This window comes from Trifolium pratense, linkage group LG3 (genome assembly GCF_020283565.1).
Source record: "Trifolium pratense cultivar HEN17-A07 linkage group LG3, ARS_RC_1.1, whole genome shotgun sequence".
Lineage (NCBI taxonomy): Eukaryota > Viridiplantae > Streptophyta > Magnoliopsida > Fabales > Fabaceae > Trifolium > Trifolium pratense.
In genome coordinates this window covers 40,074,297-40,098,645 of record NC_060061.1, presented here as the reverse complement: position 1 = coordinate 40,098,645, position 24,349 = coordinate 40,074,297, and the positions used below count along the sequence as shown (strand labels likewise).

The following is a 24,349-nucleotide window of genomic DNA, read 5'->3' as shown; positions in this document are numbered from 1 at the left end:
ACACAGGGTGGTTAAGTGTTTTCGAATTCCTCTCTTACTTCTGCTTGGTGGTTAATTACCTGTGTCCCCCTCTATTAGGATTAGTCTTATAAAATAGGTTCGAAATCACTCTTTCCCTATTTCTATTACAAACTGGTTAGAGCCTAGTTCAGGTTACCTCTACTGCTTATATGTATCCTCGCCCCAGTTGGTTCCACTTTATCTTTTAAACTTAGCTATCCTTACCCTTAAGGCTCAATTTCGTCGCAAGTTGTCACGTGTGCCTAAACTAGTCCTCACCCTAACGTCAGGTAGAATTTATCGTTCTTGACTTAGCTTTAATCCTACACTAAAACCTCATATACTGAATTTAATAGTCTCATGTTGAATCCTAGTGTACGTCTTTCGATCGGGACAATTAGCTTCGTTTCCTATCTGATACCCGCTAATATCCCTTGAGTTTATTCTAATGTGATCAGTATTAAAATAAAGAGTAAAAATCGGACAATAAAAGAGTTTATATAAGAACAATTGAATTTAACACTAAATTATACAATACCAAGCATTCGTATGGGAGTTCATCGACTCCACCTAACCTAGGAAAAATAAATTACAAAGACAATAAAGAAAAGAACCTTATTGGTCTTGGAGTTCCTTGGCTCTCCTTGCCTCCTCCTTAGAGTTCTCCTAACTTTGGAGTGAATATTGAATATGTTCCAATATTTCTAAATGAATAACAGTGAAGGAGGAATGCTCTATTTATAGTTTTTCAGCTGGGTTTGGTCTTTTTCTGCGCGTCCATCGCACCCATCGTGGCCACGATGGATCATATCGTGGTACGATGGAAGATTTTCTCCAGATTTTCTGCTTTCTTTAACCGCCTTTCATCGTACCACGATGACAAGTCATCGTGGTACGATGGTAAAGATTTGTTGCTGTTGGAACATGATGAGAATTTGGAGGGAACTTGGTATTGAAATAAACACAAAGTGTTAGAACCATGTATAGTGTGAATTGAAAAAAGACTCTTTGAGTCCCACATTGGAAAGATCACACTACTTGGTAGTGTTTATATACCACAAAGTGGCAACCAAGGGTGTGCCATTGGGGTACCACTTTTGTAAGAAAGGGAGACCGCACACCATGTTGAATATCACACACGCGCGCGCCGCCGCCATCCGACCGGCCGGCCGGGCTTGGGCTTGGGTCTTGGTGATATATTAATTTTTTAATAAGAAAAAGAAAAATTAAATTTTTCTTTAAGTGTGTGAGTTTTTAATTTCGCACATGTTAATTGTGCATGAAACCAAGTCTTCGAAGCTGTGTCAGCGCTTATCCGTTGCTCAGTCAAAAGAAAAATCCGTTCCTACAAAACAGGTCACGTGTGATTTGTTTTTTGAAATTCAACTGATTCCTCAAATGTAGAAAATCAGTTCCCCACTATTCAAATTCGTTCAGAATTACATTATAAATAGCAGTCTTTGGTTTCATTATTTTTCATCAGTTCATACAGTCTCTGAACAATTATTTTCCCTTCTATCTCCTTGCTTTCTTTCACGAAAATATTTCCTTTCCTTGTTGTTTCATCGAGTTGATACTCTTGTATCAATTATTGAATTGATTCATCGAATCAATATAGAAGGGTGTACTTCTGCCCGAATTCTACAGTGCAGTAGCAATTCAGTATTTATATTTGTGAAGGCTGTTTTATCCTGGAGACTTCACGGTTGATAGTCTACTCTGCACGTACAATTTGAGTAGTACCGTGAAACGTCTTAAAGAGAGCGTATTCACCCGCGACTCAGCCGATAATATTTTACAGTAGTAGCATTTTTTTCGAAATTTTTAAAATCAAAAACAACAGTTGCAGATTTTTTTCAATTTAAATTGTCTTCTCATCACCCCACGCTGGATCTCATCGTGGGTACGATGGCTTGCGCTGTTTATTACGCTTTTGCCTTTTTTTTGCTTTTTTTTCCACTTTTCTTGCTTCTAGGCCAAGTAACTTCACTTTTCTAGGTATTTGGTTGTTTTTGGGCTTCAATTGCAATTAAAACTACCTTAAATTACTACTAAAAATATCATATAATTGACTTTCATCAACATGAAAAGCCCTTCACGAAGTGAACATGGTGGTTTCTAATGAGGTCTCCACAAGTTGTTTCCCCATGAATGTAGGATTTGTCTGAGTTTACTTTAAAAAATGCAAAAGGACGCTTAGCCCAATGAATATTATGCCTAGATGTATTTTCATCTCGAGATGCAAGAGGAAAAGTTATTTCCTTCTTAATCTAATAAGCCATGTTGACGACCTTGAAAGTAATGTGGTTACCAAATTCAATTTCTCTAGAGAAGACCATATTATTGCGGTCCTTCCAGAGAGTCGAAACTAAAACTCCAAAGAAAGTAAGCCAATCACATTTGCTAACTTCAATGTTCTTTGTTGTGATATTTCATTGAGGCCAAGAATATATGCCAAACGTAAGTAATTTAGCCCAATTGTCTTCGGTGATGAATTGAATCCAATATAGTTGAACATCTTGACAATGTCAAAGCATATGCATAATGGCTTCAGGTTGAGACTAATACTAGAGGCACATGTCATCATTTGTCATCTTTTGGTGAGCTTTCAGTGTATTTGTAAGTAAAGATCCATGAGCAAGCTTCTAGAGAAATGAACGAATTCGAGTAAGACCACTTCATTGTCAAACCTTATCAAACAAAGAATCGTTATTAGTAGTATCACTATTTGAACCACTAATGACATTATAAACAGCTTTTAAACTAAAGCTTTCATCGTTTCAATGGTCCCAATTGGGGATAACACTAATGGTTTAGGATATGACCGCATTAATGATTTTATATTATTTCTAGCAATCACATAGATAGAAACAAAAAACTCTCCTTCTTTGGAGGGATGGAAGACGCTAGTGATCCTCTAGAGCACCACAATTAGGGATCCAATAATCTCTCCAAAAGTGAGTTCTGTGACCGTCTATTATTCCCCATATGATATGAGACTTAACTTTTTCCCAAGCATCTAGAAATAGCCCTCCAAATGTTAAAAGACTTAACTTTGGCTCTCATCACATGCATCCAAAGCTTTGTGGGTTCCGTCACCAATTGTCATGTAAGTTTATAAATTAACCGGTTAATTTTGCTTCCTACGAGTAGTTTTAAAAGCTTCAGGCAATGCATCATTTTCCATATTTATATTTTTACTCATTCCACTAATTTGTTTTGGCTATAGCTATAGCGTCAGTGTTATTTATTATTCTTTCATTTACAATTTTTTATATTATTGGTGCAATGGTTGTTACTAATAAAAATTTAATTAATTAATTACAAACTAAATTAATAATCAAATCAATATTTAAATAATAAACAATGGACTGATGCCTTATTATAAAATATTATATAAATATGTACCATATATTAAAATACATTTACATAAATATCTCTTTTTTTTAAAATAAGGGTAATTATGTCAATTAATAAATATATATACATTTATTTCCTCTCAATTTCTATTCATTTTCACTCATACCAAATAACCAAAAAATCACTTTACTTTCCACTCACTTTCCACCCACTTTCATTCCTTCAACAATCATTCGTCTTATTTTCTTTCCTTCTACTTTCTCTTCGCATCCAAACAAAGCATTAATCTCACCCAATTTTCTCCCAATTTTAAGACGCACAATAATTTCATGTCTTGAATTTCAAAAAATAAAAACTTTATGTTTATCCTTTATCGTTTGCATACTATGTATCCAGACTCAAAACAAAAAAAATCATGTGGGCAAATATTGCTTAAAGTAAAGTCTAACAATAGATTTATTAAAATCCTTTTTCAGTGTGTCAGACATTATTAGAAGAAATCTTCATCTCAAATGTTTCAAAATATATGGGAATTTATTTTTTAATAGAGCATTGTATCATGTGTCAGCATTTTGTTCATGAATTAAAATTAAACTAAACTTTGGAATATGGTAAAACTATTATCTGAGGATCTCCATTCTTCATGATATCTTCAATAAATAATTTTAATATTTTTTTTATTTTCAAAGAGATTTTCTACTGAAATAATGGAACAAATTTGTGTTACACATGTGAAGAGACACACCTTGTGTATATTTTGCTGAGTCATTGTTGTATATAATGTTTTGTTAGGTCACGTGCAATGCCATGGCCATGCATAATCTAGTAGTCTAGTATTAAACATGATTCATTTTTCATGCTTGAAAGCTTACATCGCCGACCAAAAATCATAACCATGTGTGTGTTTGGTTAGCAGTGACAAATTAATATTTAAGAAATTCATTATGTAAATTTGATTATGTTAAAAGTGATCCTGTTTGACATTTTTTTTATAATGAAGCTGATGATCGAACCTACAATCTCTAACATACTATCAAAATCTCTTACCACTCGACCAAAACCAGTGACTTGATCCTGTTTGATTTTTGCAATGATAGACCTTGATTTTGATTAAATTAAAATTATGTGAAATTAATCCTCATTTATATGTGTATACGCGTTCATATAAAAATAGATTGAACAACAAAATTAAAGTTAAAACTTAAAACTCAATTGCAAAGGCAACCTCCAAATTCAGGGTAAAATTAATTTTTTGTCGAAGCATCGAAATTAATTCTCTATATTTGGTTGGACTCAATTTTGTCTCCTTTTTAAGTGTTTTCTATTTTATTTTTTATCAATGAAATTTCAAGTCTAAACTTTATTTTCTATTTTATTTTATCACATTTTTCACATTTTGTGATATTTATTTTCTCTTTTTATTTCTCTCTTATATGCCCCTTTCCTATACCTACATTTCAAGAGTATCATATTCATGAATAATATCGAATAAATTATAATTTTAGTTATTAAACTATCATTCTCTTCGATTTAATCTTGAAGCTATATAAATATAATAAGTGATCTTTAAAATACTCCCTTCGTCCTTTTTTTATAACTACCCGTTGTATATTTTACATATATTAAAAAAAAGACCATACAATAAATGTGTACATTTGAGTATAACTATTACTTATAAATTATCTTTTGTGTGTGTGGAAACTTTGCATCTACAAATTTTAAATGGGCATATATTTAAGTATTTTCTTTTCATCCATTAAGTGTTTAACTTATAATTTAAAACCGAGGGTGTGTATGAAATTTTCGATTTAATATCTACTAGTCTCACACCCGTGCGATGCACAGGTGTTATGTTGTGTTTTATATTATAATGTTGAAAAATTATTTGTATAAATTGTAACAATAAGTATTATAAAATGAAAATTATAATAATAATAATAATAATAATAATAATAATAATATAAAAGTGATGTACTTATCACTTCCTCCAACCAATATATATATACCTATATATGTATAGAGAATGAGTACGGACCATCAAAATTGAATGAAATATGATAATGATAATGGTTATATATTTCAATCCCATAACCCAACTTTTTGCATAACCTTCACTCTTCTCTACAATTATAATGTAATTAAGTCAATAATGTATACACTCTTCGTATTTTTTTGTGTGACTAAATTATAAACTCTTTGTTGTTTCTATGAAAACGGTTGACATTTAAATGAGATAAATGTTGAAAGAGAATCCAACTATGCTCATCTTCATTGTCACTAAGGAATGTTATAATAATGTAGAAAAGTGTAACATCTTGTGACATCAATTTTTGAATAATTGGAGAGGTATAATTCAATAATCTATATATATAATTCCTAGATAGTTCTCCTACTATCCATCTTAACCCTAATCCACATCACTCATTTACATCCAATTAAATCACACAATAATGCCACATCACTTCCTTATATTATATCATTTTCATCTCTATTTTTTTTGTTTCCACATCACTTCCTTATATTTTTTTTCAATATAATCAATATTATATCATTCTCATCTCTATTTTTTTTTTATATTATATCAGTCTCATAATAAATAATAAAGAATTATGCTACTCCAATTATCCAAAAATTGATGTCACAAGATGTTACAATTTTCTACATTATTATTGAATTATACCTCTCCAAAAATTGATGTTGTGATGTTACATTTTTCTACATTATTATAACATTTCTTAGTGACAATGAAGATGAACATGGTTGGATTCTCTTTCAACATTTATCCCATTTAAATGTCAACCGTTTTCATAGAAACAACAAAGAGTTTATAATTTAGTCACACAAAAAAAATACGAAGATATATATTATTGACTTAATTACATTATAATTTTAGAGAAGAGTGAAGATTATGCAAAAAGTTAGGTTATGAGATTGAAATATATAATAACCATTATCATTATCATATTTCATTCAATTTTAGTGTGTCGCCTATGCGTTGCACTATTGCATTGGCTGGCACACCCCACCAAAAAAATAAATATATTTCATTCAATTTTGATGGTCCGTACTCATTCTCTATACATATAGGTATATATATTGGTTGGAGGAAGTGATAAGTACATCACTTTTATATTATTATTATTATTATTATTATTATTATTATAATTTTCATTTTATAATATTTATTGTTACAATTTATACAAAAAAATTTTCAATATTATAATATAAAATACCACATAACACCTGTGCATCGCACAGGTGTGGGACTAGTAATGTAGAAAACTGTAACATCTTGTGACATCAATTTTTGGATAATTGGAGAAGCATAATTTTTTATTATTTATTATGAGATTGATATAATATAAAAACAAAAAAAATAGAGATGAGAATGATATAATATAAGGAAGTGATGTGGAAACAAAAAAAATAGAGATGAGAATGATATAATATAAGGAAGTGATGTGGCATTATTGTGTGATTTAATTGGATGTAAGTGGGTGATGTGGATTAGGGTTAAGATGGATAGTAGGAGAATTATCTAAGAATTATATATATAAATTATATGAAAATTGTCAATTTAGTCATTAACATCTTAATAACATAGACTAAATTGCCTAATAGTTTTATATGTTTTAGATATTAAATTTAGTCATAATATCATGGACCTATCACTTTTTATTCAAGGAGATGTTTTTTTTGGATTATGATGGACCAATTACTTTTGATTCGAGATCGAAAGTTAGTGTTTTGTGGAAATTTTATGGGTCGGGTTGATGTTTTCTCTCGTAGTTTGGAAGTTGAAGAGTCTCTTTCTTAAAATGAAATTATAGAAGTAGACCTCTATTAGGTGGTGTCTATTTTGGTAGTTTCATCTCATTTTTTACGGGTTTCTGTTCGTTTTGTACCTAGACCTGATAATTATTAATAATAACATACACTATAAGAAAACATGATATTATTAATAATTATTTAAAAATTTTCAATTTAGTCATCCAACAACTATTTATTGTCAAATTTTATTCACATTAATATTTCTAACAACATGTTAAAAATTAAATTTGATAGTAAATAGGAGTAGTTAAACATATGTACCGTAAATTGTTAAATTTTAAAAATTAATTGATATATAAAAATAATTTAACAATCTAAAGCCAAAAACGTTTTTTTAAAATTTTCATAATCTTAAAGCCCTATTTGATAGCGAAGAACAATTTTTATTTTTTCTGGTTTACTTAAAAGGATTGGGATGAAAGCCAACCTAAAGTAATTGACATATGTCACTTCTAACTATAAAAAGCAAAGAAAGAAAGAGCCCATGTACAGTGTTTTAAAAACCGGACCGGACCGGCCGGTCGAACCGGTCGGACCGTGAACCGGAGGGGTCACCGAGTTGGTTCGTTAACTGGACCGGACATGTAATCAAACCGGTGTGAACCGGACAAAACCGGAAAAACCGGACAAAACCGGTGACTCGGCGGTTTTCAAACCCGGCCGGTTTAAATGCATATTTAAAAAAAAAAAAAAAAAAAAGTATAACCCAAACATTTTTACGGTCAAAACATGGAGAAGAAATTAAATAGAAAATGAACAAAGGAAGTGAAGATTTAGAAGAATTTTTCAGTTTTCTAAAAAAAGAACAATATATGAAACTGAACAGATCTAGAAGAAATTAAATAGAAACAAAGAAAGTGAAGATTAAAACTGTAACATAGATTAATCTTGTAATTTTAGAGTCAAAATTCTCTTTGTTTCATGATGATTTTATTACTTCTCATAAGTATAATAATGTATGTTATGGGAACAGAAGTAGAAACAGGGAAGAGAAAAGTGAAGAAGAAAACTGATGGACCAGAAGAAGTGGTAGGCGGCTACAAGAATAATAATGATTATTAGGGTTGTATGACTTGTCTCAATTGGTGGTTTTATTTCAAGGCCATTGGGTTCTTTTTTTTAGGCCCATATATTATTTTTTAAGCACAGCCCATATACAATAATGAGAGAAGTGGGTATTGAGTTGACTTATATTACTGTTCTTTTTTATTAGAATGAGTACTATTCTAATACTCACACTTATCATTGAATTTTTTTTATAATAGAACGTGGGGATATTTAAAGTTTTAAACCATAGAGTGGGGGAAATTTAAACCATTATTAGGGAGAAACAAATTACTTAAAAACTTGCTCAACTTTCTTACACCATCTACTTTTTTATTAAAATAAATTAGAAAATAGAAATGACTTTATTCAAAACTTATTTGTATTTGTATTTTATTTTGTACTATATTATTGTAAGTAAAATGACAATGTTTAAAATTTGAATTTAAATAATAAACTTGTGAAATTATGACATTTTAAAATTTTCATAACTTTTTAGAGTGTGAGTCATCCGGTTCGACTAGTTTATTAACTATATAGTTTTATTATAGATACCGGTTTATTCAACCGGTTTATCCGGTTTTATCCGGTTTAGTCGTGCGGTTCGACCAGTGACCCAGTGGTTCGACCAATGAACCAATGAACCAGTACTCTTACCGGTTTGATGACCGGTCCGGTTTTTAAAACACTGCATGTAGCTGATGAAATTATGCTAGACCCTACCATGTTAAGGGCACATGCAAGTTTCGGTTTTGGCTCTCTCTTAAATCTTAATCCATGTCGTTTAGCCCCCTTTTTCTTCTTTGATGTTATGTACCAATCAAACATACAAATAAATTGCTCTTATTTTTATATTACAAAATCAATCATATATATGAGATACTCTTATTATACTATACACATACACCATGAACTAATTAGTATGTACATGAACTTGAAAGATACTATAATCCTCCACTTCAACTCTAGTAATATTTGTTTTCCCTTACAAAAAATCGAAATTTTGTCTCTTCTTTGAAGGAATATATGCTCTCTTGGCCGGTTTGGATATTCTATGCAGTACCTTCCTAAGGTTATGGACAAGGGTAATCATATCTAAATTAAAAAAGACATGCAGATAACTAAAAAAATTATAAATAAAAATTTGATTCCTTAACAAAATATGATATGAACCTTCTATGTTGTAATGCTACTATTGGCTTTTGTGTAAGGTAGATATGGACAACTTTGAGACACCAACGGTAGAGGTTTTTCACTTGAAAACAAGTTTCCACTTTCACACCCTCTAATTATAGGCAAAATTACTATTATGCCCTTTAATTTAACTTAATTTTGAGTTCTAAAATATCTTTTATTTTTTGTAACAAATTACTCTTATAACTTTTTTTTTTTTCGTAAATCAGATATCCTCTTCGCACAATTGCAGAAACTAATATCCCTTGAATCTTGTGGAACCCAAATGGACAACAAACTCCCGAAGAATTTTGACGTTGTTGCATGTTCGTGGCACAGATTGAACTCATAATCTTGATTATGCTAGAAGAGACACGCACCATCTTCGAGTAGTCTAGTAGCTAGAAATACACCTTTTTAAAGTGAACAAGCAGGTGTACCATAGTTCGAATCCGGTCTCTGCATATTACATATGATATCTCTATCAACTGAGTTATACTCTGAAGGTGTGAAAACACAAAAAGGGGGGTTGAATTGTGTTTTAAGACAAACTAAAACTTTTTCAAGTTTAAGCGTGGTTCTTGGATGCAGCGGATAACTCAACACAATATCAAAGATAAAGAGATCAGGGAGAGAAGATGAACACAAGCAATTTATACTGGTTTCTCTCACAAACCGAGAGTAGTCCAGTCCCCTTGCACTTCTAAGGGATTTTCACTATAATCACACAATATTACAAATGCTCAAGCATACAACAAGAGACTTCTCAATCTAAAGTATAAATAAAGATTGTTGTGATAATACAAAGCACTAATGAAACCTTTAGAGCTAAAATACAATGAGTTGAAATAGACTTCAAAGTGTTTTTTATGTGAGTGAAATTCAAAGGTTCAGAACTTGAGTGCTTGTAGTATCGAAGTGAGTGTGCAAATGGTAGATAACTTATTCGTCAATGATCGTCACAATGGAGTGTTGTTTATATAGTCAAGTATTACGCTCCATGTGTAGATGACCGTTGTGCAAAGACGTTGTAGCCAACTGATTTGGACTGAGCGGTGAAAGCAACTTGTCATACCAAAGTGGTAATGAGTTTCTCATACTTTGTGTCTTAAGAAGTTGTTTATACCAAACAGAGAAACTTTCACAGTTTGCTCCACGCTCCTCCAAACTTGGAATGAGGTTGATAAGTTTGATTGTCCTTTTTAGATTCCTTATGTCAAAACAGAGAAAGATCCTTTTAGCTTAATCACAACGTTCTCTGAAACTTCTGGCATGAAAGTTACTTATCAACTCAATGTGCGCTGATCAGCTTCTGATGGCTTCTTGTCTTTGATAGCTTCTTGCTTCAGAGTCTTCTGAGTGGACAAGAGTCTTTTGTTCATCTTTGCTTCTGAATCCCTTTCAGAACTTGTTTCTTTTCTTAAGAACTTAAGAATATTAGAATATGCTTATAAGATCCTGCACACTTGAATTAAATGTTAGTACTACCAATTGCGCATTTTAATACTTATTGTTATCATCAAAACTTATAGATTTTATTTGGGACTTTAGAACCAATTTTGTTCCAACATACTCATCGAGACACTCCCTTTATTCTTTATTATAAAGAGTGTATATTTTTTAAGTTCATTGATGTATTTAGTCTATATACATCAATCATGAATTATAAAAACAAATTTTATATATTCTCAATTATAAGAAAGTGAACCACAACCACAAGCCTAATTAAGACAACAATATTAATATTTGAGGACATGTGGAACTAATTTGTTAAAGTGAAATTTAACCAATTTGAAATAGAAAATTATATTTTTTTTAATAAAGAAATAGTAAATTATTTTAAAATAACCTAAAGTTTAATTTTGGCATTAAAACAAAATAATAAAGAGGTAAAAGGGTAGGCTAAGGAGCAGGGGATAGAGACCACACGGCAAAGTCTAATATTTTAATTGAAATAGAAACTCAATAAGATATACCAGATTTGTTTGGTTTCTGCTGTTGGTTTAGGGATCACTGAAGGTTCCCTTCACAAGGGATTGTCCCAAATTTGGTCCCATTGTTTTGAAAAGGACATTAATGAGAATGAGTTTGGATGGTCGATTCTTGGTATAGGACAGGTGAATTACAGAACACCCACTTGGAACCAATTTGTGAGCCTCTTAAGGGCAGGGCTACTTGCACCACACACAAACCCCAAATACACGTATATACTCTATATATATTAATATTATTTTCTCTTAAATACACGTTTATTTTTTATTCTTTTTAAACCAGTTATATTCTACGAGTAACTGCATAGACTAATCCTTCAAATTTTGTAGGACGCAAATGAGCAGCAACATTTTAACGTTGTTGCATGTCCAATACAGAGATAAATACACATTTATATTTTCTATTAAAACTAACTTGTGGTAATAAGGCATGTCTTGTATTCAAAAGAAGGTAAATGTAAATTATCTTTGTAAATGATTTTTGAACGCTAAGATATTTTTTTTATCATGGATTGAAGTACCATCATCTCATTCTAACTTTTCTTTGTCAAGAATAATAATAATAATAATCTTGTAAGCACAACTTAGTGATAGATGCAAAAATGCTGATATGTATGATTTTTGGATTTAACTTATTTTTTAACTTATGCAAATAAATAAACTTCTATATAAATAAACTTCTATGTTAATTTATAAGTTTCACCGATAAGTTGTATCTTTAGAAGTTGTTTTCTCGTAAAATACCTTAAAAAGCTTATAATAATATATAAAAGCTTATTTATTTGCTTAAGCTGTTTCACATAAACTCAAAAATAAGTCAATCCAAACAGAACTAAGTATCCATAAAACATGATTATTTTAGAAAAATACTACCACTAATTCTTTTTATAAGAGACAAATTATTTTTTTATTCATTAAATAATTAATGCATCTGCAAGCTTGTAATAAATGTATAATGGACTACAATTAACTTAAATGATAAAATGAATGAATAATTCCCAAATAAATGTAATTTACAGCAATCAATAACTCTACCAAAACACATTCTCTACAGTTTTTACCCCTCAAATTCTTTCCTGCAAAGAATATGTAATTCAACATTTTAAATTCAACATACTATATATTTAATTTAACAAAAACTTGGATAAAAATTGGATTGCATCTTAAAAGCTGCTGGATCTGTTATGACTTGCACAGATTTGGGAGCTGCTTCAGCATCCTTCATATCTGTGTTGCAACCCCATACCCGAACAAGTAATCTCCGACACTTGGGAGACGATTGTTTCAAATATGTTTTGTACCACTCAATAACATCATGCTTGCTTATGTTTTTCAGTTCTTCGGCTTCCTTCTTTGATATATCAAAAATGTACCTGAAAATTTACAACATTTTATCATCATAATAAATCATGATTGCATGAACAATGCGCAAGTCAAACACTTCCAGAAATAACTTATTCAAACTCTTCCGTAAATCATTTTTATATGCTTACGGCCAGTTTGGATTTGGCTTATTTTTTAGCTTATGAAAATAGCTTATGCAAATAAATAAACTTTTATGTTAATTCATAAGTTTTCACTAACAAAAAGTGTATCTTTATAAGTTGTTTTCTCATAAACTACCTTGAAAAGCATATAATAATACATAAAAGTTTATTTATTTGCATAAGCTATTTCGCATAAGCTCAAAAAAATAAGCCAATCCAAATGGGCCCTTTGTCAAACAATTCACAACTGCTTATATATCATAAGTTAAGTTCGAAATAACTCATTCCAAAAGAACAAAAGATGCTCCAACATAGTAGGATCAATTACGAAGTCATAACTTCAACAAGCCGAGCCATGTAGGAATAATTGCTGGTGGTTATGATACTTTATCACCAATAATAGACAATTTCAACAAAAGTCTAAAGTACCTTTTATCAACAATCTGATTCCATAATCTATTGCTTTCATATGTGAGTGATGGATCTTTCTCCAACAGCTTACCCATTAAGCCACTTTTATAATTCTCAAAGGAATCATCATCAAGGCCACCCTGCAATACCAAAACATTTCTTCAAAACACAAGTCCTCATTTAGAAAAAACCATGCATTGCAACAAATATTATAACATGAGAATCCTAAAACTTGGTGAGAAATTTCCCTTGATAGTTGATTATCTAAAATGTATTTATCAGGCTACAACTATTTTAATGCCGTCATGCGATAAGAATAGAAGATTTTAGATTTGGAAGATCACAAATTTGAAGCATTTTATTATTCACATGACCGCATCCTTTTCCCTTTTCACAAAAAAGAGCACGATGGGCACATTATTTTAGCACACAGCGCACATCAACTTTATCACAGTTCATATGGAATCAGAAAGCAAAAGGACATAAAAGTTGACGGAAAAATGAACACTTACCAACAATTCTTCCAGGTCATTTATGAAGCTTTCAACTCTACCTTGCAAGTAAATAGGATTGTACTCAGCTGACTGAATACAGAAACAAAACCCAAAAACACGGTATGTTACTCGTGGGCTACATTCAACAACATAACCAAGCTGCTCCTTTGTCCTATATCGAGATAAATATCAAGAATTTCAAGAATTAGAAAGCGTTTAAAGATAAGTTTTTCGACGTAGAACTACAACCAGGAGAAAAAAGGTGAAGAGAGAACCCTCTTCATCAACAAATATCACATGTTAAAAATAAGATACTTCTAGCATCAGATTGTCACCTCAGCTGATTAAAAAGGGGCTCCTCGACAATTTCATCAAAAAGATCGATCAAAGCTTTCATCTTGGTTGATCCCAATCCAAGATCTTCTTCGATTTGAAAATAAAGCTGCATAAATAGAAAAACCAAAGCACTAAGTGGGAAAATTTTGTCGGAGAATTTAGAAAACAAATTATCTACGGGACACATTGATGAAATACAAAAAAAAAAAAAAAAAAACCAATCAAACTAAAATCACCTCAATCACAGAGTTTTTTTCCAACTTGTTCTTCACATTTATATCTCTAACTAAATTGGCACTTGAAGGGAGGCAAATTACACGCTCAGCATGCCTCGAATTGATAGGGAGTGGATTTACGGGAAAATTCGTCTTAAATATATTTGATATGTTAATCGCTTCTTCTTCTGACAAATTTCCATGGCATAGACTCTCAATATATAACTGTACAGAGTTAAGACAAAAGAATGAATATCCAACAATATCATAACAATAAATTAAAAGACAAAACTAACCAAATAAAAAATCATCATAAAAACCTCGGTTGGCTTATACAAGTTCATGAAGGAACTCTTTTACAAATCAACTAATTGCAAATAATATAGTAAAATGGCAATATCAAATATTTCATTTAAACCTGTGAGCGAAGCTCGGGTATAAATGCCTTCAGATCATCAAGCGACAAATCATTTAGATGATGCAGCTTCTCGTCAACGTCATAAAAGCTCTGACACAAGACTTGTAATCTCAAATACGATGAATGGCTTAGAGGTTTCATGTTGGAGTTCTTTAAAGCTCTCTTCACGTCTTCTTTTATTACCTGTTTGAATAAGCATTGGTCCATCACAATACAGAATGAAAACAAAAAAATCAAGAAATCAAGAAAAATTTGTGAACGTTAATATTAAATCTGTGATCTTCCTCAATTACACAAACCTACCCTTTGTCATGTAAAATAAAAAGAGTGCTATTTAAATAGAACTGAGGGGAGATAAAAAGGGGTCTGTGCTATTAAAGCATGCTTCATGGAAGGTGATAGCACTCACCTGATATCGATCATCGGTTGGCATAAAAGATCTGGCAGCAGACAAAACTTTTGATAAGAGAACAGGAAGCTTCTCATTGAAACCATAGACTTTTAGCTCAAGCATATCACCAACATAAGCGACGGACGTTTCTAACTTGGCAACACTAGCCTGCACAGATAGAAATTTCTTAATTGCACTCATAAGTTTTTAAGCCCACACAGCATTTCACACACTCCACTAAGTGCATATTTAATTGAAATTTCTTAATTGCACTCATAAGTTTTTAATTCAAGTTTTTTTTGACACAAACACAAACTCATGAACAAATATCTAAATATAGAGTAGGACCATTATCACTCCTGCACAGCATTTCACACCCACCACTAACTACGCTTAATTGAAATTTCTTAATTGCACTCGAATAATATTTTAATACAAGTCAAATACTATGGCAAAAAGTTTTCGTATTCTAGAGTTGAGAGAAATAGAAGGGAATTATAATCTGAAAATCCTGAAAATGTTATTCACATAAAAAATATACACATAACTACTTATTAACTTGTAAGCTTGCTGGGCAAGCTTTACACACATTAACTGAATAACAAACTCTTGACACACTATGAACCTTCTAGAATATACCAAAAAGTGCCAATTGTAATATAGAGGTGCACAATTTAGGAAACGGCAATTAAATGTAGCTGGATGGGAGTGTCACTGGCTACAACTCTAATGATATTGTTCCCTATTGATCGGCTTATATGGTGTAAACATACATTGACTAAGCCGTAATTTAATCTTGAAAACTTATACTAAAACTCTATACTTGTACTTTCTTTAATAACATTAACTTAACAAGCTTTCTCAAAAAAAAAAAATATTAACTTAACAAGTAAATCAAAGAGAAACTCAACTGTAGTGAAACTATATAAGGATTAATGAATTTGCAAAAGTCAGACATTAGCTTTAAAAAAATTCAACAGAGGTCCCGGATTTTTTTAGAAGTGATACCAGAGATTAGTTCCCAGTGGCAATAAGCTAAAGTTCATGTTTAATTAGAGGAGGAAATATCTTCATTTATTGTCATGTTCTGTTTCATATAAAAAGATAGATGATTAACCTGATATACGATTTCATTCAACTCATCTTTAAGAAGATGAATGAACAATTCGGACAGCACACAACTCTTCGCGTTATCATATCCACCTTTCAAGTTGATTCGAAAATATGTATTGGCTCGTGGAACTTTGAAAGTACTATCCAGCTTATACCAAAATTTCATCAAAGCTTCATCAACTATACATCTAGGAGAGGTCGTATTTTCAAATTCATCATGATCCGTATCACCAGCCCGTATAGAAAAGTCGCTTGGAATAAACTCATTCTTGGATGGAAGGTGCAATGCCGCATCAATTTCTAGAGGATTTCTCCATAACTCCAACAAATCTTGAGTGATATCTTCTTCAACATAACGTGAACCAAACCAAGGCTCATGCTGGAAATCTGAAAAGTAGAGCAACAAGTAGTTCAATCATCTTTATGAAAATAGAACTTGCAGCACTAATTAGGGTTACCACAATTTTTTCACTCACGATGGCATTAATGAACATGCCGTTTGTGACTACAGTAGCAACAAATCATGGAGTAAAGCCATACACAGAAGTTAATTACAGTATCATCATTATTGAATAAGAATTATTAAAGCACAGGATCTTAGCCACTAACTTTGACCTTAGTCGCTTATTTAATGTGTTAATGTCCAACTCCAAATTACTTAGTAAGTTGAGAATAGTTAGGATCAAGTTAGCGAAGCATGTTATGATCTATATATATAACAAGAGAGGTTTGTAGCGAGACTATCTAGTCGTTTGAGAAAAGTGTTGGGTCTTTTGCGCAAAGATATATGCATTTTATTCTGTAATCAAGAGATTTTTCCCAATATTTTATAATGACATAGCAAGTTTCTAACACAGATTCACAATGATATAGGTAAAGGGTTAAAGACATATGTGTAATTGCAAATTAGACAAGGGAGAAAAAATAACTCACCTTCTGACTTCTGAATCAACTTTGAGACAACGTCTACCCTCATATTTTCGGGAACGAAGAAACCAAGAATTTGTTTTACCAATTGCTCATCCCATGTCTTGTACACATAGTCACCATAAATGACATCTTCTGATGGAAAGAGCTTCAAATTTTCTGCACAATAGAATAAGTCAATAAGGACAATGAATAGCAGTATTTTTCAGAGGAAACAACGACAAGTAAGAAAGTGCGAGAAGACTCTTCGATTTACTCTCATGATATCATATAATAGGTTTGAGAGCATAACAAAGAGACCTCCAAGGAAACAAATTTAAGAAATTAACTTAGAAACCTGCAAGCTCTGCAGCATAATCATCCTGAGGCTGCTCTTCTGCAAATCTGAATTCCATGTTTCCAATATTTTGAAGTTCCTTAAATATCCATTCTTGTGGAGAATTTTGACGCAATAAATTAAGGTATTGATAGACATAACCGATAATATCGAAGATCTGGAGGTGAAGGAAAAAAAGTTAAGCTATATTGAAGAAAAAAAATAATGTTGACACTTGAAAGTAAGTACTAATCATGAAATTAATTTTGCAAACAAATGATCAATAATGTTTCCAAGATTTCACAAAACTCACATTTATGGCTATTAATGAAAAGTTTAAAATCACTAAATGTTAATAAAATTGAACTCATCAAATGCAAAGGAATACCACCACCATTGCTATGAGTTTGACTAGTGATAGCTCATTAAAAACACAATTTCACTCTTTAATCTGAAGGGCCTACTACGCAAGTTAAGAAAATGTGATTACCTTTTCTACACCAGAGTCAGTAAGGTGGATGGACATAACAAAGACATAAGCTATCGATGACCGAAAAACTCCATCATCCCCAACACCAGCAGATAGAGATGTAGCCCATCCTTTTGCCTTGAGAAAGGCAAGCAAGCTTCCCCTTCCCTCTGAAAGGTTAATTAAATTTTTATTAATAAGCCAACCATAGAGGGTTCAATAGTAGACTTCTAGAGTTAAGTAGACTAGCACTTTTAGTAAAGTTAAAGATACACACAATAGAAAAGTCATTATCATTGAAATTTAGAAAATGCAAAATACTCCCTAGAAAGCAACATATATTATCATTAAATCAGAACCATTTTCCACTACATATAGAATGATTTATCTTTGAAACACAACTAGGAAAGATATGAAAAAGTTTAAAACAGAAAACAATTCTTCAGAAACTTATCAAGCCTAAAAGTGGAGAGTAAATTATTATATTAAAAAAAATTGGAATGTGGGAGTGTGTAAAAGACCGGCTTCTGCTTTCTATTATTCACCATATAGATGAGAACTTGCAATTTCTTTGGAGGAAACTTGTTGACCAATTTTGAAATATCACATTAAGAAAAGAGAGGAAAGGATTGTTAAAGAAATAAAAGAAGCTCTCCTACGCCAATTGTCATACAATAAGATGCATAAAAACAAACTTGGTATTACGTTTTTCTGACCAGAGAGATGCATAAAAAATGCATGATGATATAGAAATGAAAATATACATTTCAAGTCTCAACCATCTAAAATTCACTCATAATGAGATATCATACCATGCCCAAGGAGATGAGCCAAATAATCTTCTGGTTTCTTTAGATACTCTTGATGTAGACAAGGCAGGGTCCATGATAAGTCAAGGATATGAACATCTTTGACAGCTTCTAGCCGATAAATTTTACCGGGTTTCCATATTGGACCTTCCACAGTGAACTTCGGATTTACTTGAGGCCCCTTTTTAACAGCACCAAATAGTTCCACAACCCAACTCTCGAGCACATCCAGAGACTCTGTATTATTTTGAACATGTTATTAAAACCAAACCACAATATGTTGGTTTTGATCCTACTAATAACAAGAGAGATTAGAATGAACCATTTGTTTCTAAGTAGTGAATTGGCCAAATTATGTGCATAACATCATTTAATTTGTTAAAATTATGTGCATAACATCATTTAATTTGTTAAAATTATGTGCATAACATCATTTAATTTGTTAATAATACGCTGACCATTTTACAAGGGTAATTATTTAGGGAAAAACCCTTATCAACATTAGCAATATATAACCTTAACTGTGTCATCATATTAACTCCTAATTCCTAATTCTTAAGACAGCTGCAATAATTTCTCCACAACTAATATAAATCAAGAATGATTGCAAACCTAAATATCATGTTTGACTTGTAGGAAAAGCACAGAACACCCAATTGCTTGGTAAAATATGGCAAGCAAAATTTTGGTAAACTTCTATCTGAATCGATCAATTGATTAACCATTTTAAAGATAATAATGAAACAGAGTTCACCTCCACCAATAACAACAAGCTTCATTAATCCACCATGGTAATAATCCTTGTATAATTTCAATATTTGGTCCCGCAGATCAATACCCTTTTCCATTGCATCGACCAGGCTCTTTTTATTCCCTTCAAGGACATAAAAAGTAGCATTTTAATTTATACAAAATAAACTAAATAACTAATTGACCAATAAACGAATGAGTAACATAATACAACATACCCCAAAAGAATTTATTCAAAGGATGATTAGGTGTAGAAGTATGGCACTGAAGTTGTTGAAGACGGCAAGCATCACTTTGTAACACCTGGTTAAATTCTATGGTATACAATAATAAAATACAGTTCATCAGCAAACTGGCAGATATGCATTGGAGCTTTTTTCAAAAAAAGAAAATCTTAAAAAGAAAAGCTAAAATGGAAATACCTGAATCTACTGCTTGTACTTCTCGCTCCATGGCCTCCGCTTTTACAAGAGGAGATATAAAAAATTGAGAAAATCTGACGGAAAAAAAAAATCAATAAAGGTTAAGCAGAAATCTAGCATATCAAGGTGGACAGGAATGCCCAATGGTTTTAAGTCTGAGCTACACATTATAAAACTGAACCATTACATTCATCATAGCTAAATTCGGTGCAAATGTAACCAACAAAAAGTATTTATAACCAAAATAATATTATGCCACAACTTCACAAGAGCTCCCAATTTTCAATAATAATTTACCAAAGACATCAAGATTATTAAAATCAAAATCATTCATATATATAACCAATGTGAGTGGATTGATAATAATCTATATAACATAGGTCAAATATTTCAACAAATACTGAGATGACTAAAATAACAGAGAATATAGGATCAAATTTACAAGAATAATAATAATCGGAAGGTATTGTATTTTAAAGCATACTACTTTTGTTTCATGCTTTTTCTGCTTTACAGCATATGTGGCGTGTAATCTAATAATATAAATATTAAAAGAGAAAGAAATGAATTATCTTTTATACTTCTATAAAACTGCAGTAGCTAAAATTCGTTACATAACCAACACATCTTACATCAACATCATCACCGCATAGTATGAAATTAAATGCCAATTGAAAAGGGTAGTGGAAACAAAACCCTCTGCAAAAAGTATTGCGTGAAATCATGTAATAGACAGTGCCTAGCATATTTTACCTTCTCAAGGCGCCCTTGAGAAACTCGCGCTTCACTTCAAAATGGTAGCAGGTATATTCAGTTTCTGTGTATGCATTTGAAGAGCCACCATGCTTCGACAAATAGCTATCATACTAACAAAAGAAGAGACTGAATGTCAGATTTCTAAGCCAATTAACAGTACTTTATGTCAAACAAATGACGAAATTAATCAAACTCATCCCAATCAATGTTGAAGTTCTATAAAGAAGGAAGGGAGAATAAGTTGGGGTTAAGAGTAAGCTGAATTGGCCAAACCACAAAAAGTAAAATCTGATAGGTAGAACCGTAGAAGGAATAAAAGAATAACTTAGGTCATTATAACTATATTAATAATAATGATGATAATGCAAGAACATTGCATAAATGTATCATTTATTTTATATTTTATCAGTACCTATTGGAAGTTGAAAATTCAAAAAGACACTTGAGGGCAATGTGGCATTCAGAGATGGAATTTCAAGATTGCTACCAGCTATAAGATCCTTACATAAAATGAAATATGTAATGTTTTTTCAAGAGAAAAATTACTGACAGAAAACATGTAGAATTCCTAAATTCAAATTTAGGCACATGACAAAGAGAAGTGCAATAACAGTTGAACTGGTGCAAAAGTAACATCAATGTATCTCTATCTTATTATATAACAGTAGATTTCCAGGTTCAGATATTATCAATTGTTTGTAGACAATTCTACTAATACATGACATAATAAAAAATACCTCATTTTCATCTGGAAATTCATCACTCCCCATGAAGAGCATGTGTTCTACAAAACAGATACAAGGAATTCATAATCGAATATAATCATCCCTCGATAAATTAACAAAATTTATACTTCTGATTGAAAAAGTTAAATAGCCAAACCTAAAAAATGAGCTAGCCCTTGTGCTTCATTCGGATCAGAGAAACTGCCAATTCCCACGCACATAGCTGCTGCAGCCTGAAAACAAAACACATAAACATACCCACAATCAAAATCAAACATATATACTAGAGAATCTTTGACTAAAAAATACACATGTCATGAATGAAAAATAAAAAATCAAACATATTGACAAAGCAAATTGCACATAACATAACTCCTAGAATTGGGAGTTGAGTCTAACTCAACCTTACAAAACCGCCTCGTAAGATGATGATTGTCTCTACTTATAAACTCATGTTCAAACCATCTATCAACCAATGTGGGACTCTTTAACACACTCACTCACGCCCAGCATGACCAGCATTGGCAATTGGTCCGATAGTGAAAACCTAATAGCAGATAGTCCAACGAATCTTAGAGAAGACTCTGATACCATCTTAGAATTGGGAGTTCGGGCTAACTCAATCTTACAAAATCGACTTGTAAGGTGAGGATTGTCTCTACTCATGTTTAGACTCTCTCGACCAATAATGGACTCTTTGACAGTAACTGTCTTCGAATCTCCTCTCCTCTACATGAGTACATTTTCACACACAACCTAGACCCCATCATACCCCTAACACCATTCCTACTATTTCCCATCAACACAACAAAAAAAAGCTAAAATCAAAATGGGTATTGGTCAAAAATCATTAACACAAGACAAAACAACATAAAAAAAAACAACCTTTTTACTCTGATTTGCAGCAGCCTTGCCTCCTTCTCTTCCATCTACATCCTCATCATCATCATCCATTCCATCTTCTTCTTCGTCCTCCTCATCATCATCATCCATTCCATCTTCTTCATCCTCTTCATCATCTTCTTCTTCTTCATCTTCCTCGATTGTTTCAGTTTTGGGAGGACCTTCAGGATAAATCTCAGGATCGTGAACAAGCAAAGCTTGAAGCCCATTTTCCAAATGAATGAGACGGTAAAGACGACTGTCGTTCGGAGACTTGAGAACGACGTCGTCAGATGAAGATAAAGTGGCGGCGGCGGGAGCACCCTTCAATCCCATACTGTCGTTGGTCGAAAACTGGAGAAGTAAAGGTGAATTGTTTCTAGTGACACTAGCAACAAAGGTTTTGTTTGCCTTTGTTTTTTGGACTCTAAATAAGTGCTTTTTTTGTTTTGCGGCTTTTGATTCTCGTTTGAAGCCGAGAAATGAAGAGGACGAACCGAAATTAAGGGTACTCCTTTCTTTTGGTATAGAAGACCAAGGGAAGGGTATTCTAGTGTTTACACTCATTGCGGCCCATGACTCAACCATCTTGAAATTAGTTTTAAGAATAATTTAATTGTATTTTGGTATAAATCACGATGTTGTGTTGTCGGGTGTAATTAGTTTTTCTATTTCAACTAAAAAAACTCTGAAAATGTACTCGTGAGTTTAACTCAATTGATAGAAACATCACATGTATTATGTAAAAGTTAGGGTTCGAATCCCGGACACTCTATTTATTCACCTTTAAAATGGAATTTTTAGCCATTAATCTAATTGACAAAAAAAAAACTCATTAATTTGTAATTTTGATATATAAAGTTAATTATGTTAAAATTTTAAAAAAGTTAGGTGTTCTGAACGAATTTCTTTGGTGTGATTAGATGTTTCCAACCGTGGTAGTAAAATTCAGTTACGGTGGCAAATGATACCTGTAAAAAATTTAACACATCAATGCTCAAGTCTGTTATGGTTCAAGATTTTTTTCTTTTATAAAACATTAGCGTGCATAGGCATCACATGATAATTATGACATCCCAACTATGTTGGCACCCCATAATCATCACCTATCATTTGCCTGTTATGGTTCAAGATGAGTCTGTATGAAATAGTGAAATCTATGTACTTTGAGGATGAGTGCAATAACATATATTTAGGAGATATAGGGAATAATCGTCTTGAGTGTTCCACAATGTGAGTAGAATGAGTAGCAAATATCTCATGACGGAAGTCATTTATTTCTTGGTTAGTTCACCATAATAGAGCTGATAAAGGTCACTCATCCACTATGGATATTGCATTGTCGGAGGGAGATGCATCTTAGCTTGGGATGAGGATGAGTTGTCTTGGGCCTAAACCGTAAATGGCCTGCCAACATAGTGAGCCATAGTTCAGTCTGGAACAGTTGCCCCTCAAGTCGTTGCTATGCAATATAGTAAGGATTTGAACGTACAGCAGGCTGGAACAAGGATAATGTGAAGTGTCGTTCTATCATGACTTGTCTAGATGTACCCTGAGTGGATTCGTTGTGGTTTTGTGTTGAGTGTTGTTCTATCACAATGTCACAAGTAATGTTACTTTAGTATCACCCTCCATGGTCGTGTAGGCGATTCTCATATGTGTAAGTGACTGTATTTTCATATTTCAGCCTATCTCTGGAGGAATAAGATTAATGACACCTGGTTTTTTCATATTTCAAGTTGTTTTTCAACTGTTTCGATCCTTTGTCATGAAATGTCCCGCTCAAGTCTCATTATAAATAATCATTTGATGTTCTCTTTTAGGTTCTTCATTTCCTCTCTCAACGACTATAGTTAGGTTAAAAATGGCAAGAAATGCGAAGATTGTTTTCAACTTTCCTTTTGATGCTTCTGATTTTTGTTGGGTTTCTACCAAAATTATGTCGGTAAAATCCATTTATTCTTTGAATGAGGGTCTTGAAAAAGCTTACACGGATGTTGACACATCTGACAATTGGGGAGTGTGCCCT

The 24,349-nt window shown here is 32.2% G+C and overlaps 1 protein-coding gene across 1 annotated transcript; it reads right to left on the bottom strand.

The window, feature by feature from the left end:
- Window positions 1–12,355: 12,355 nt before the first annotated feature.
- LOC123918377 (nardilysin-like) lies at window positions 12,356–22,965 on the bottom strand. Its single transcript, XM_045970402.1, has 19 exons — window positions 22,324–22,965; window positions 21,596–21,671; window positions 21,451–21,497; window positions 20,711–20,823; window positions 19,958–20,031; window positions 19,754–19,849; window positions 19,540–19,659; window positions 18,789–19,022; window positions 17,998–18,146; window positions 17,529–17,685; window positions 17,198–17,350; window positions 16,269–16,651; window positions 15,170–15,319; window positions 14,761–14,943; window positions 14,364–14,567; window positions 14,127–14,233; window positions 13,810–13,963; window positions 13,316–13,437; window positions 12,356–12,772 (listed from the first exon to the last, which is right to left on the bottom strand). Exons 1-19 carry the CDS (start codon window positions 22,906–22,908, stop codon window positions 12,529–12,531), a joined length of 3,351 nt encoding a protein of 1,116 aa, XP_045826358.1. The 5' UTR covers window positions 22,909–22,965; the 3' UTR covers window positions 12,356–12,528.
- Window positions 22,966–24,349: the final 1,384 nt, after the last annotated feature.

Bases quoted from the DNA above. Each gene is read 5' to 3' on its own strand.
- LOC123918377 (XM_045970402.1), bottom strand. From the start codon at position 22,908: ATGGTTGAGTCATGGGCCGCAATGAGTGTAAACACTAGAATACCCTTC. The intron at 15,320-16,268 runs GTTAATCATCTA...CTATCTGTGCAG, and splicing joins TGAATGAAATCGTATATCAG to GCTAGTGTTGCCAAGTTAGA. The intron at 14,944-15,169 runs GTGAGTGCTATC...TTATTCAAACAG, and splicing joins CAACCGATGATCGATATCAG to GTAATAAAAGAAGACGTGAA.